Source organism: Protomyctophum bolini (assembly GCF_963924005.1).
Source record: "Protomyctophum bolini genome assembly, chromosome: 24".
In the NCBI taxonomy this organism is placed as follows: domain Eukaryota; kingdom Metazoa; phylum Chordata; class Actinopteri; order Myctophiformes; family Myctophidae; genus Protomyctophum; species Protomyctophum bolini.
Window position 1 is genome coordinate 28,990,609 of NC_137885.1, and position 15,704 is coordinate 29,006,312.

The 15,704-nt window shown below is 43.6% G+C and overlaps 1 protein-coding gene across 1 annotated transcript in view; it reads left to right on the forward strand.

The window, feature by feature from the left end:
• The first annotated feature begins 5,572 nt into the window (after window positions 1-5,572).
• Window positions 5,573-15,704, forward strand: part of sh3yl1 (SH3 and SYLF domain containing 1) — a 23,648-nt gene continuing 13,516 nt past the window's right edge. Inside the window, exons 1-4 of the mRNA XM_080758355.1 lie at window positions 5,573-5,700; window positions 9,731-9,847; window positions 11,034-11,147; window positions 11,666-11,730. Of these exons, the coding sequence (XP_080614481.1) occupies window position 5,700; window positions 9,731-9,847; window positions 11,034-11,147; window positions 11,666-11,730 (297 nt within the window). The 5' untranslated portion in view covers window positions 5,573-5,699. The remainder of the gene's footprint in view (window positions 5,701-9,730; window positions 9,848-11,033; window positions 11,148-11,665; window positions 11,731-15,704) is intronic.

The window sequence follows — 15,704 nt, forward strand, 5'->3', positions numbered from 1 at the left end:
TTCCATTCCCCTGGTTCTAAAGTCCTGACGTAACTCGCTCATCCCTTCCATTCCCCTGGTTCTAAAGTCCTGACGTAACTCGCTCATCCCTTCCGTTCCCCTGGTTCTAAAGTCCTGACGTAACTCGCTCATCCCTTCCGTTCCCCTGGTTCTAAAGTCCTGACGTAACTCGCTCATCCCTTCCATTCCCCTGGTTCTAAAGTCCTGACGTAACTCGCTCATCCCTTCCATTCCCCTGGTTCTAAAGTCCTGACGTAACTCGCTCATCCCTTCCATTCCCCTGGTTCTAAAGTCCTGACGTAACTCGCTCATCCCTTCCATTCCCCTGGTTCTAAAGTCCTGACGTAACTCGCTCATCCCTTCCATTCCCCTGGTTCTAAAGTCCTGACGTAACTCGCTCATCCCTTCCATTCCCCTGGTTCTAAAGTCCTGACGTAACTCGCTCATCCCTTCCATTCCCCTGGTTCTAAAGTCCTGACGTAACTCGCTCATCCCTTCCATTCCCCTGGTTCTAAAGTCCTGACGTAACTCGCTCATCCCTTCCATTCCCCTGGTTCTAAAGTCCTGACGTAACTCGCTCATCCCTTCCATTCCCCTGCAGGTTCTATAAAGTCCTGACGTAACTCGCTCATCCCTTCCATTCCCCTGGTTCTAAAGTCCTGACGTAACTCGCTCATCCCTTCCATTCCCCTGGTTCTAAAGTCCTGACGTAACTCGCTCATCCCTTCCATTCCCCTGGTTCTAAAGTCCTGACGTAACTCGCTCATCCCTTCCATTCCCCTGCAGGTTCTATAAAGTCCTGACGTAACTCGCTCATCCCTTCCATTCCCCTGGTTCTAAAGTCCTGACGTAACTCGCTCATCCCTTCCATTCCCCTGGTTCTAAAGTCCTGACGTAACTCGCTCATCCCTTCCATTCCCCTGGTTCGCGGAAGTAATTTCTCTATGGAGAATAACATGGGGTGATCTTAATATCGTCAGTCACTCATATAATGATACAGTCTGCTTCTAGCGAAAATCTAACTAATTCAGCAGCAGTAACATTAGCGTTTTCTCTCAGTCAGTTGATTCTTCATATCCATATGAGTGAAGCGGCCGGGGTGACATGTTTATTTTTCAAACACAGTTCTTATATGACGCGATCTAAAAATCCCCCCTATGGCGATTTCAATGCAACTAAAAAAATGCATGAACCTGGGGACTGACGCCCTCTACTGAAAGTGACGTCAGACTTCGGTGCTCTATTGTGGACCTGATTTTTTCTACTTTTACCAAGTAAAGACTTTAAGTTTATTCCTTGTGTCCGTGAGTTCTGCATGTGTGTGTGTGTGTGTGTGTGTGTGTGTGTGTGTGTGTGTGTGTGTGTGTGTGTGTGTGTGTGTGTGTGTGTGTGTGTGTGGTAACGCCCACCCAGAACACATTAGTGCTGTGAGACAAATGCAGTGAGATGTGAGCAGGCCTGATGTTTATACAAAGATCTATTTAACCCATTCTGACCTGAGATCAGATTCATACGAGGTTTCCACTGGACACACACTGGTCTGATTATAACCCATTCTGACCTGAGATCAGATTCTAAAAATGTCAGTCGTTCTTCGATTTTTCAAAAATAGCAGACCTACAAGCTCGTATCGCGCCACTCGGTGGCGCGCTATGAGCTTGTAGATCTGCTATTTTTCAATAGGTAAAGCATAACATGATGCTAACACCAAAATGGGTGCCCGGTCAGAATGGGTTAAAGAGAGAGAGAGAGAGAGAGAGAGAGAGTACAATATATAACTACATTTGATCCAAATACTAAGTAAGCCCTCAACTGTATTCCCGAGTATAAATAAAGGTGATTAAGTAAGTAAGTAAGTAAGTATTAAGTAATTTTTATTTATATAGCACTTCTCACGGAGAGAAATCTCACTAAGTGCTTTACATATACAGAGAATAAAAACAACAAAGTAAAGTGCTCAAGCAGTTGGAACAGAACAAGTCTGTAGAATATAAATCTAATGTCTGTTCCAATAGTATAGTGTTTTTTAAGCTTGTCCACAGAGACCTGTGGAAGAGAGCATTTCTTCCTACACAACCTGAAAAGCCCTGTCGCCTTTTGTTTTAACTTTTGTGTCGGGGACAGGCACGTCATCAGGGACACACATCAAAGGGGGTTTCAGCCCCTGCCCTGTCTGTAAAACAACTGCCCCTTTTACCCGTCTGTAAAACAACTGCCCCTTTTAGCCGTCTGTAAAACAACTGCCCCTTTTACCAGTCTGTAAAACAACTGCCCCTTTTACCCCATCTGTAAAACAACTGCCCCTTTTACCCGTCTGTAAAACAACTGCCCCTTTTAGCCGTCTGTAAAACAACTGCCCCTTTTAGCCGTCTGTAAAACAACTGCCCCTTTTAGCCGTCTGTAAAACAACTGCCCCTTTTAGCCGTCTGTAAAACAACTGCCCCTTTTAGCCGTCTGTAAAACAACTGCCCCTTTTACCCGTCTGTAAAACAACTGCCCCTTTTAGCCTGTATGGTGAAAGAAATGCAACTGCTCCTCCTCTCCTCTCCATGCCAAGCCAGAAGCAGCATTCAGGATAATTCCTTTTTTCCCCTGAAGTCTCCTGAACTTGAACGCAGCATTTTGCGTTGTACAAATTTGTTTAGAAATCCATGTCGTTAGACTTGTTACACTGCATCTCCACTAGCTAAAAATGTATGTAGAATGGGTTTACATTTATAAATGTATGTAGAATGGGTTTACATTTATAAATGTATGTAGAATGGGTTTACATTTATAAATGTATGTAGAATGGGTTTACATTTATAAATGTATGTAGAATGGGTTTACATTTATAAATGTATGTAGAATGGGTTTACATTTATAAATGTATGTAGAATGGGTTTACATTTATAAATGTATGTAGAATGGGTTTACATTTCAAACAAGTCAATACAAAAACGAGGATGAAACCAGAAAAAAGCACTTAGAAGGGTCCTCCATTTTTCAATTCATCTGAACATTTAAAGATGTACAAATATACACTACTATATGAAAGAAAAGGAAATCATACAGTTAAGGGTCAATAACGTGACACGTTGTGAGCTTGTAGATCTGCTATTTTTTGGTGAAGACAGCGGTTGAACCGAAGTGATGTTGATCAATTCCAAATGATCAAAGTATATTCCGGGGGAAGACGCATGACTCCCTTTGCATAAAAGCACTACATAAATGCACCATATTTAACCATTTAGATGGATTTTTCGTCAAGCACAGATGTCACGTTATCAAATGTAACTCACTGTAGGCCTGGTTTAATTAAAGTATGAGTATGAGGAATTAAAATATTAATCTGTAATATTTGAAAAACGCATGTCTTTTTTTGCCATATACTTTTTTTTTCTCAATAAACAAAACAGTAAAAAATAAAACCCATCGCTCTGCCAAGAGGTGGTGGCATTTGAAACTAACTATGCGGTAAGTACATTTACTCAAGTACTGTACTGTATTTACTGTATTTATTACAATTAACATTAACCTTGCATTTGATATACATTTCAGCCATTTTGAAAATAGCCGATCTTGTGAGATTGTATAGATCGGCTTTTTCCAAAAGATTTGTATATACATTTGAAAACTATAGCTGCATGGGGACCCCCTGGAACTCCCTCAAGGACCCCTGGGGGTCCCCGGACCCCCCTTTGGGAACCCCTGGGTTAGGTTTCTGTGCAGGACTGTGTCTGAAGTGGTGAATGTGTGGAACGCAGTACGGCTGGACATCTATCACTGTTCAATGACACCATATGGTCTCCATGTAAGGAGAAATATCACTCTAATTCACTTGTTTTTACCTCTCTGTCTCTCTCTCTCTCTCTCTCTCTCTGTCTCTCTCCTCTCTCTCTCTCTCTCTCCCTCTCTCTCTCTCTGTCTCTCTCCTCTCTCTCTCTCTGTCTCTCTCTGTCTCTCTCCTCTCTCTCTCCCACTCTCTCTCTCTCTCTCTCTCTCTCTCTCTCTCTCTCTCTCTGTCTCTCTCCTCTCTCTCTCTCTCTCTGTCTCTCTCTCCCACTCTCTCTCTCTCTGTCTCTCTCCTCTCTCTCTCTCTCTGTCTCTCTCCTCTCTCTCTCTCAAACTCTCTCTCTCTTTCTCTCTCTCCCACTCTCTCTCTCTCTCTCTCTCTCCTCACTCAGTCTATATAATAAATAAATGTACTTTTTTTGTAAAACGAACATAGAAATCCCATCAAATCCTGACGAATGAGCCTGTCTGCGAACAGTGCACAGATTGCACACACACACACACACACACACACGCGCACACACACACACACACGCACACGCACACGCACAGTCACACACGCACACGCACACGCACACGCGCACACACACACACACACACACACACACACACACACACACACACACACACACACAGTATCTCACATGTGTCGCGCTGCAAAAGTAAAGTATAGGCCTAGGCTACAACACCACACATATTCTATCCCAACTCAACACACATACAACTATACAGTTTTGTTTGTTTGATTGAGCAACTGTCACTTATAAATTATAATACTTAGTAGTATCTGTAGACCTACCTTTATATACTGGAGAAATTCCATCATGACATGAATAGCAGCAACTGTAGATCTATATACAAGCCCAACAGGTTGCATTGTGATCTGAATCCCCCCCCCCTCCCCCTTTTACCTCCTTTATGATGAAATCCTGTTCTGTTCTTTGACTATATAGAAGTGTCTATTTGTACGTCTCTAAATGTTTTGATGAATTGAACATGGTGGACTTATACTCTTGCATAACAAGTGTAATGCTTAATTGGGTCGTCCACTCACAAGTTAACAGTCTTTGTATTGAGTTAGTGCTTTGAAATGTACTGTAATTCTGCAAACTGTTAATACATTTTTCAATCAATCAATCAATGCATTGTCAACTTGCAGAAAGCTATTACTTTTGATCAAACCCTTTTCGAGAGGGGAGGGGGCGGGGGGGGGGGGGAGAGATACTGAATGTATAAGAATAAAGCTTTTGCCTCATGGTATATTATAATGTATTCATTCATGTAAATACAGTGAACTATACACAACTTAGTCAATTTAGTTCTTTCTTTCTTTAATTTCTTCATCCACATATTTTAATTCTATTAATTTTCTTACACTTTTACCAGTATTTCAATTCTCAAAAAAGGAATAAAAAAAAGAGAAAGATAAATCTTCTTTAATAAAATAAGAACATTCCTAACCGCCGACAACAGAAACTCACCTGGCCCCATTCCAGCACCTACACGCGCACGTGGGGACGTGCGTGCGTGTGTGTGTGTGTGTGTGTGTGTGTGTGTGTGTGCGTGCGTGCTGGCTGCCCGCAGCGCTGCCTGTCCAAAAACACACTCATCGTGTTGCATTGCAGCGTGTGTGTGTGTGTGTGTGTGTGTGTGTTCGTGAACTTCATGTTGTGCCTTCACTGTAGTGCGTCTGACGGTGTGTGTGTGCGTGTGTGTGTGTATTGTGTGGAGGCGCTTCGGGCAGCAACAGGTGTGTGCTGTTTAATGTTAATGAGGGGGGCGGGGTTTCACCTGGACCAGGTAAACAGCTGACAAGACCCAGGCGGAACTGAAGACACAACAACATTCACACAACAAACACTCTCCGACTACTAGACAAAACAACAACAACACATACTGTACACACTGCTGCCGTAAGAAGAAACAGTGAGTACAACAATATACCCTCATGTGCGTGTGTGTGTGTGTGTGTGTGTGTGTTCTGTTTGAGAGAGAGAGAGAGAGAGAGAGAGAGAGAGAGAGAGAGACCTAGCTCAACGCAATGTTTTACTGTATGTTGCGGTTCCGACTCTGCTCTAGCCTCGTTCTAGCTCTCTCTATCATTCATGTGTGTGTTTACAGAATGTTCGGCCTGTGCGCTTAGTGCTAGCCTAGCCTGTAGAAACGGGAAGCTGACGTGTGTGTGTGTGTGGAGAGAGAGAGAGAGTACAGGGGGAGGGGGGAAGGGGCACTATGGTGGAGGTAAAGTCAAATTATAACATTCTCTTCAGAATACGTTGAACACCTGTTAGTCCTTATACTTCTTCTGCATCAGAGATTGATGAGAGATTTGGGTTTGATTGATTTGTTATTGTTTGTTGTTTGTTTTTTAGTCTCCACAATACTTTCTGGGTTTGGTTTCAACAAAATCTCAATATGGTAGCCTATATATAGGCTATAATGTGTGAATATGAGTGAATTGTTATTAACAATTGTATTAATAATAATAATTCACTCATCCACACACATTTGAGTACGTTGTACATCTAAATGTATTGCTATTATGCTCAAACCTATATGAAAATAGCTCACTAGACCAGGGGTTCCCAAAATGGGGTCTGGGGACCCCTAGGTGTCCTTGAGGGAGCTCTAGCGGGTCCCCAGCTAAATTATAGTTTGGAACCAAATGGACCCTTACGGGTCTGTAACTCTGAGTGTACAAATGGAACCAAATGGACCCTTACTGGTCTGTAACTCAAAGAGTGTACAAATGGAACCAAATGGACCCTTACTGGTCTGTAACTCTGAGAGTGTACAAATGGAACCAAATGGACCCTTATGGGTCTGTAACTCTGAGAGTGTACAAATGGAACCAAATAGACCCTTATGGGTCTGTAACTCAGAGAGTGTACAAATGGAACCAAATGGACCCTTACTGGTCTGTAACTCAGAGAGTGTACAAATGGAACCAAATGGACCCTTACTGGTCTGTAACTCTGAGAGTGTACAAATGGAACCAAATGGACCCTTACGGGTCTGTAACTCTGAGTGTACAAATGGAACCAAATGGACCCTTACGGGTCTGTAACTCTGAGAGTGTACAAATGGAACCAAATGGACCCTTACAGGTCTGTAACTCTGAGAGTGTACAAATGGAACCAAATGGACCTGTTTTGGTTCCATGTTTACACTCTCAGAGTTAAATTAACATTGGATTTTACAATATAAATTGAGGGTCCCAGAGATATAAATGCCATTAAATGGGGGGTCCGTAGACTATAATGCATGTCAAACTGGGGGTCCTTGAAATTAAACGGGTTGAGAATCACTGCCATAGAGCCTTATTCTCTCACAGGGGTCCTTAGCCTATCTCTTCAAATGGGGGGTTTCTGTGGGCTGATTGGTGTCAATTTGGGGTTCCTTGACATGAAAATGTTTGGGAACCACTGGCCTATATACTTTATACTTTATTAATATTAAATACTTTATCCATTGATACTGTTTGAGTCTACGTCTCCTCCAGTCATCAAATTACTTTATACTTTATTAATATTAAATACTTTATCCATTGATACTGTTTGAGTCTACGTCTCCTCCGGTCATCAAATTACTTTATACTTTATTAATATTAAATACTTTATCCATTGATACTGTTTGAGTCTACGTCTCCTCCGCTCATCAAATTACTTTATACTTTATTAATATTAAATACTTTATCCATTGATACTGTTTGAGTCTACGTCTCCTCCGGTCATCAAATTACTTTATACTTTATTAATATTATAATCTTTATCCATTGATACTGTTTGAGTCTACGTCTCCTCTGCTCATCAAATTACTTTATACTTTATTAATATTATAATCTTTATCCATTGATACTGTTTGAGTCTACGTCTCCTCTGCTCATCAAATTACTTTATACTTTATTAATATTATAATCTTTATCCATTGATACTGTTTGAGTCTACGTCTCCTCTGCTCATCAAATTACTTTATACTTTATTAATATTATAATCTTTATCCATTGATACTGTTTGAGTCTACGTCTCCTCTGCTCATCAAATTACTTTATACTTTATTAATATTATAATCTTTATCCATTGATACGATGCGACAAAAACAAACACATATAACACAAATAGCAGACCTATACAAGCTCTAGATCTAGAGCTTGTAGATCTGCTATTTTTGAATAGCTAAATTATAACATAATGTTTAAAACACCAAAAGGGGTTCCTTCCCGCCCAAAATGGGTTAAAATACTTCTTTCCTCTTCACATAATATAAATAAATAGATACTTTGATCGATTAGACTATAGGCCAGGCTTACATCCATCAGTGCATTTGTGTATTTTACATGTATTTGATTTTGTCTTTCAAATTCGCTAAAACAAATGTTGTTAAGAGATTCAGACGGGTTAATATAACCTTTTATTCATCAAGATGAATTCTGATTGCTTTTTTAACCCATTTTGGGCGGGAACCTCTTTTGGTGTTAGCATTATGTTATGCTTTAGCTATTGAAAATTAGCAGATCTACAAGCTCATAGCGCGCCACTCGGCAAGTGTTCTTTGAGAGGGTTTTGAAGGAGGCTAGGCATTCACATTTCTTAATTGCCTCTCCTCCTCTCCTCTCCCCCAGTGACTCAGTGACAGCTCATTATCCACTCATTAGCACCAAGTTAATTAGTCTGGATAATTGCTCGGCCTGGCCGCTGCCCAGGCCTATGATTGGACAATTAACCAATTAAAATACCTTAATTGTTTGGCAGACGAGGGGCGTCATGAATGAGGACATGACAGCAAAGTGTGTGTGTGTGTGTGTGTGTGTGTGGTGAATGAGTGAATGCCTCTGCTCACACATTGGACGATATCCGTCACAGGAAGCAGTGACGTGTTTTACGAATTAATCTAATTTAAAGGTTAAAATGTGTTTTTTAAAGTTGAATGGTTTCATACAATTCATCCAGGAGCTGGGCTGTGTCTGATCAGATGAATATGAAATATCTAAATATTGACTGAAGCAACTTAAACACTGTCTGGGGCTGGGCCTAGGTGGTGTTTTTAACTCAAATCTTTGCTTCTGGGGGGGGAGGGGGGGGTGGTCCCTGGAACAACATATTTTCAGATGGGGGTCGGCGACCAATTACATATATTTGTGGCTGTCCTGAAAAAAAACATGGGATTTTCAGAAAACTGTCAGGATTTAGAAGGCATTTGTAGAATCGTCCTCAGGTCTAAATGGGTTAAGTGGAATAACACTTAAACTATTATGCTCAGTTGATTGGAGTCCCCCAGATTTTCACTTTCAAACATACTGTACACACTGTACATACTCCATTTTAACATTGATAGATTCATTGAAAACACTGATCCTTCCTTGGTTCTAATGACTGATATGTTTCTAGTAATGTGGTTGTAGTTGTAGGACTAATGACTGGTCTAACCCATGGGTTTTCAACAGGTGGACCACTGGTGGTCCGTGAAGGTATCGCATGTGGTCCCTGACCATGCATTTAGTAATGTAGGAAAGTGAAGATTTGTATTTTCATTTATTGTATCGACCACAAGTTGAGAAATTGTGACGTGAACATATTATGCCGCGTCGATGTTGTCAGTTACTGGGAAGTCAGACGTCAAGAACTTCCACAGAAAAGGGAGGTAGAATCTCAAGGGAAACTGATTGACTGGTTGAGTCACCATTATAAGGAAATGTGCCCATAATTAATTGCATGTGTCTGCTCACTCATACATACAGTAAGTTACAATAGCAACATGATTTTAATATTTAACATAATATTTTAATATGCACCACTCACACGGGTGTGATTTCTTTTTGCATATATATTTTTTGTTTTATTTATTATCCTGTGTGTTATGTTGGAAGAATGACAGAAAACAAGTGGAGAATATTGCCTTCTACTAGAACATGATTATATTAACATAATGCTACAACTGTGTGTGTGTGTGTCCACAGTGAATAATCCGATCCCGACCAACTTGAAGTCGGAGGTGAAGAAAGCGGCCAAGATCCTCCGAGAATTCACCGAGATCTCCAACCGCACCGGAGTCGGACCTGACAAACTCATACCAGGTGTGTGTACGCGTGTGTGCGCACCTATATGTGTGTGTGTGTGTGTTGGACTGCATTTATACAACATGCGGTGAGAATATATGGTCACATGTCACAGGTGTAAAACAGTGGGTGACATTATTTCTTGTGCAAGCTCCATCGTTTTATTTTTTTGTCATCAAAGTTTTCTTTTATTGATTTTACAATAACGCATACAAAATACACACATGACGCACACACAAGAAAAGCTCCATCGTTTTAGTTGTTTCCAGAACGTTTTTTCAACTACAATAAATGCTCTAACAGTGCTGCTGTTCACTGCAGAGTTTGACCCAGTTCTGTGCCTCTATGCACCTCTATTACATATAGAAGGTAGGGTGTCCACACACCGTTCTTCTTAAGCTCCAAGTAGCATTCATTCGAGAATTGGACGTTTCTTCATTCCCGATGGAGACCCGATGGGGTTTTGAAACGTTGAATTGTCAAATAAATTCGACTGGGAGGCGCTTAAGAACGCTGTGCGGACATCCTACCTTCTGTCTGTATGTATATATCTTTGTTCAGCACCCGTCAACTTTTTTTTGTGATGTGCGTGCTTCCATTTTGGATCTTATCACACACACACACACACACACACACACACACACACATACAAACATTCAAACATGTTGATCAACATTCAAGAGAACATTTTGGAGAACATGCTAAAGCGCGCCACCATGAGGCCGATATGGAACATTTAAGGTGGTTGCACATTGGACGCGTTTTGTCGGAAAAACGCAGCTAGAAATCCGAAAGAACGTGCCCAGTCTGCAGGGCCCTTTTAGGATAGCGGTTCTTCCTTGGGACTACTGTAGGAGTGAGCATGCGTTGGTCAAGCTTAGCGTGTATTATTGTAACATGCATTGATTGATAATGAACATATGCATATTGTGTATTGTAACATGCATTGGTTGATAATTAACATATGCATATTGTGTATTGTAACATGCATTGATTGATAATGAACATATGCATATTGTGTATTGTAACATGCATTGATTGATAATGAACATATGCATATTGTGTATTGTAACATGCATTGATTGATAATGAACATATGCATATTGTGTATTGTAACATGCATTGATTGATAATGAACATATGCATATTGTGTATTGTAACATGCATTGATTCATAATTAACATATGCATATTGTGCGTTGCAGCTCATGTCATCGCCAAGGCTCAGGGTCTGGCTGTCATCACCGTCATCAAGGCGGGCTTCATGATGACAGTGAGGGGGGGCAGTGGCATCGTCTTCGCACGCCTTTCTGACGGACGTAAGAAACTGTCTGTCTGTCTGTCTGTCTGTCTCTTCTTCTCTGTCTGTCTGTCTCTGTGTCAGTCTGCATGTCTGTTCCTCTGCCTGTCTGTCTGTCTTCTCTGTCTATGCATGTCTGTTCCTCTGCCTGTCTGTCTTCTCTGTCTATGCATGTGTGTTCCTCTGCCTGTCTGTCTGACAGACATGAGATCTGTCTGTCGGTCTGTCAGTCTGTCTGTCTGTCTGTCTGTCTGTCTGTCTCTTCTCTGTCTGTCTCTGTGTCAGTCTGCATGTCTGTTCCTCTGCCTGTCTGTCTGTCTTCTCTGTCTATGCATGTCTGTTCCTCTGCCTGTCTGTCTGACAGACATGAGATCTGTCGGTCTATCTGTCTGTCTGTCTGTCTGTCTGTCTGTCTGTCTGTCTATCATTTTGGTTTTGGTCTGCTAGCCTGACCTCTGACCTTGTGTTTTGTACGTTTCTCTGGATAAGATATTCTGAATTGTAAAGGTGTGTGTGTGTGTGTGTGTGTGTGTGCAGGTTGGTCAGCGCCCTCGGCCATTGGTATAGCCGGTCTAGGAGGAGGATTTGAGATTGGTGTAGAGGTATTGCAACACACACACACACACACACACACACACAGACACACAGACACACACACACAGTCACACACACACACACACACACACACACACACACACACACACACACACACACACACACAGTCACACAGTCTATTTTATCTCCATTGGGGTCCGTCATACTCAATTAATCGAGGAACCCACAGGATCGGCAGCGGCCACTGCATGTCTCATATATTTCGTAAAAAGCAAAGGGTTTCAAACTCCTCGTTCTGGTTGGCATGTCGGTGTGCAGAACAGAGGAAGCATCGTACTGTACTTACTGTATGTTGGCACACAGCTTACGGTTCTCTCACCTCCTGCTGTGTTTACACAACAGAGAAGCAACACTTTCTACTGACGACTGTTGAAATCCAGGAGCAGACTTTAGGTGCTGGGTGAGAGTGTTGAAAACCAGGAGCAGACTTTAGGTGCTGGGTGAGAGTGTTGAAAACCAGGAGCAGACTTCTAGGTGCTGCAGGGTGAGAGTGTTGAAAACCAGGAGCAGACTTCTAGGTGCTGCAGGGTGAGAGTGTTGAAAACCAGGAGCAGACTTCTAGGTGCTGCAGGGTGAGAGTGTTGAAAACCAGGAGCAGACTTCTAGGTGCTGCAGGGTGAGAGTGTTGAAAACCAGGAGCAGACTTCTAGGTGCTGCAGGGTGAGAGTGTTGAAAACCAGGAGCAGACTTGTAGGTGCTGCAGGGTGAGAGTGTTGAAAACCAGGAGCAGACTTCTAGGTGCTGCAGGGTGAGAGTGTTGAAAACCAGGAGCAGACTTCTAGGTGCTGCAGGGTGAGAGTGTTGAAAACCAGGAGCAGACTTCTAGGTGCTGCAGGGTGAGAGTGTTGAAAACCAGGAGCAGACTTCTAGGTGCTGCAGGGTGAGAGTGTTGAAAACCAGAAGCAGACTTCTAGGTGCTGCAGGGTGAGAGTGTTGAAAACCAGGAGCAGACTTGTAGGTGCTGCAGGGTGAGAGTGTTGAAAACCAGGAGCAGACTTGTAGGTGCTGCAGGGTGAGAGTGTTGAAAACCAGGAGCAGACACTTGCCTGTTTTTCCTCCCGGAGTTTCCCCAGTGAGGGGCGTGGGGGCACACCAGCATGATATACTGGATATATACACCAGCATGATATACTGCGATTAAAATGAATCCTGCTGCGTATAGTCGGCAAGTGCGCTTCGTTTGGCAGGTGTGAAGGCTCGATCGAATCCTAATGCGCATCATTGGTTTTCAACTTCCAATCGCACCTGACTTCGATTCACTGCAGGTGTGAATGCAATTGCATCAAATAAAGGAAATTAAGCAAACAATGTGGCGGATGAATGAGGAGTAAACGCCATTGGAGACAGAGAAGGCATATTTCACGCAGTGCAGAGATAACCGTGGTCGAATGAGAGGCTGAGGGCTTCATTTTCGTCACCGTTAAACCCCTTATCCCTAAACTTCTTTGCCTTTTTTTTTTTTACTATTTTTGCCTTTTTTGAATAGTTCAACTAGCCAATCTTCATTGACACGTTGTGAGCTTGTAGACTGGGCCATTTTAACTATTCAAAAATGTTTTGCAAAATAGTAAAAAAAAAAGAAGGGGGATAAAGGGTTTAGTGGTGACACAAATGGAGCCCTGAAGCCCTCATTGAATTATGAGGACGAGTACATTAATCATTTGCTTAAGGAAACGCATAAAAACACTGCAGTGTACAGAATATTCAGTCCGTCTGTCTGTGCGTAATTCGGATTCATTTTGTGCTGCTGTCTGCGCGTGCGTTCGCGCGTGGAAGCGCACCAATTTGAATCAATTGAAATCTCGTATCTTGTGATTTGCACAGTAGGGTACAGTATCTATTCACCAGATTATCTCGTTTTGGCTCAGATTGGGTTAACCAAGCATCTCGTTTGGAATAATAACGCTTCTAAAGAGAGATCAGACTCATTAAGCGTTATTCATAGTATGGATATTCGGTGGTGAGGTGACCACCGAACTAGTCCCAGCCCTTCTCTCTGTTTTTACTCGCCACCGCTCCACGTCACCTCACCACCGGAGCGGCGGTCACCTCACCACCGGAGCGGCGGTCACCTCACCACCGGAGCGGCGGTCACCTCACCACCGGAGCGGCGGTCACCTCACCACCGAAGCGGCGGTCACCTCACCACCGAAAATCCAGACTATGAATAGGCCTTTAGCTTGAGGTAGTGATGGAATAGCTCCTGGTTTTGGGGGGGGAATGGAAGGCAGGGCTTTTCAGAGTAAAATGCCTCATCTACTGGGCACTCTAGCGCCATCTACTGGGCACTCTAGCGCCTTTTTTTTTTTGAATTCTTCTCGGGCATAAAAAGTATTTGTTAATGCTGGCGGGGGAATGTGTTAAATATCATATTAATTGCACTTTGAGCACAGAGCACTTTATGAGCATGATAAAATAAAATAAAATATTTTCTTAAGTCTCAGTCGAAGGAGTTTTACTTCTAGTTTCTATACGGTGAGCGAGTCTTCTCCTGTCAAAGTTTCCCTTATGTTTTTGAGACCACCGCTACCGTAGTCAAGTTTGGAAAAAAAAGGACGAAGAAAGTGTTCTCAGTGCTTAAATATCAGCCATAATGGGAGCTGCATTGTGTGTGTGTGTGTGTACTCCCATGTTATCATAATGTGTGTGTGTGTGTGTGTGTGTGTGTGTGTGTGTGTGTTTGTGCGTGCGCAATGTAGACGTGTTAATGGGATCTGTCGTGACAGGGGCCTGTATAAGGCAGACAGGCACGTAACACACTTAATCTGTCAACACATGCACACACGCACACACACACACACACACGCACACGCGTGCGCACACACCGGTGGCTGTTCCTGTACAGTTTCAGTTGTGGCCTCCAGCTGGTAAATTATGAATTAATAACCCACCCAGTGCATGGATAAAGGTTCTCAGTCGCCGCCACTGATTTCAGTCCTTTTGATTCCAAGCCATCTACTGTACTGTAGATCATCTATTTTCGGTTATTTTTAGAGACCTTGTAGGTCTGCTAGTTTTAGAAAACCTTTTCTTTTAATTTCGACGTCGGGCCCGAATGGGTTAAGGCTGCAAATAGTAGTCTTCGCACTTATTCTATCCGTTACTGACCGACCGACGGTAGGACAGCTGAGAGGGAACCATAGCTTGCTGCCTGAAGCCTTAGCCCACCCCTGTGTCCTGCCTGAAGCCCACCCCTGTGTCCTGCCTGAAGCCCACCCCTGTGTCCTGCCTGAAGCCCACCCCTGTGTCCTGCCTGAAGCCCACCCCTGTGTCCTGCCTGAAGCCCACCCCTATGTCCTGCCTGAAGCCCACCCCTGTGTCCTGCCTGAAGCCCACCCCTGTGTCCTGCCTGAAGCCCACCCCTGTGTCCTGCCTGAAGCCCACCCCTGTGTCCTACCTGAAGCCCACCCCTGTGTCCTGCCTGAAGTCCACCCCTGTGTCCTGCCTGAAGCCCACCCCTGTGTCCTGCCTGAAGCCCACCCCTGTGTCCTACCTGCCAGTCCTTGCAGGAATTGCCCCGGCTGGCCTCTGACGAGGGGCCGCTACCGTCAAGCTAGCAAGGAAAGCCCAGACCCATGACCGGCACATGCTGCACAACACCACAGTGGAAAACTGGAAATGGAGCCTCCAAACAGACTCACATGCTGCACAACACCACAGTGGAGAACTGGAAATGGAGCCTCCGAACAGACTCGGGTCCCGCCACCGTTACAACAAGGCGGCACAAGAGATGCTACGCTCCATCCCGGAGGACTTGTCATGGCTGGCGGCATAATGGAAGCGGGAGTGGGAGTCTGCTGGGCCCTCCCGTGTGCCTCGCTACATCTGGGACCACCCGGGAGACTGACGCCGTTGAAGGAGACGACCGACAGCCTCGGCAATGGGCCCTGCTGAACCGCCTGCCCACTGGAGTCGGCTGCTTCAAACCAGCTATGGAGTAGTGGGGCTTGACATAATGAAC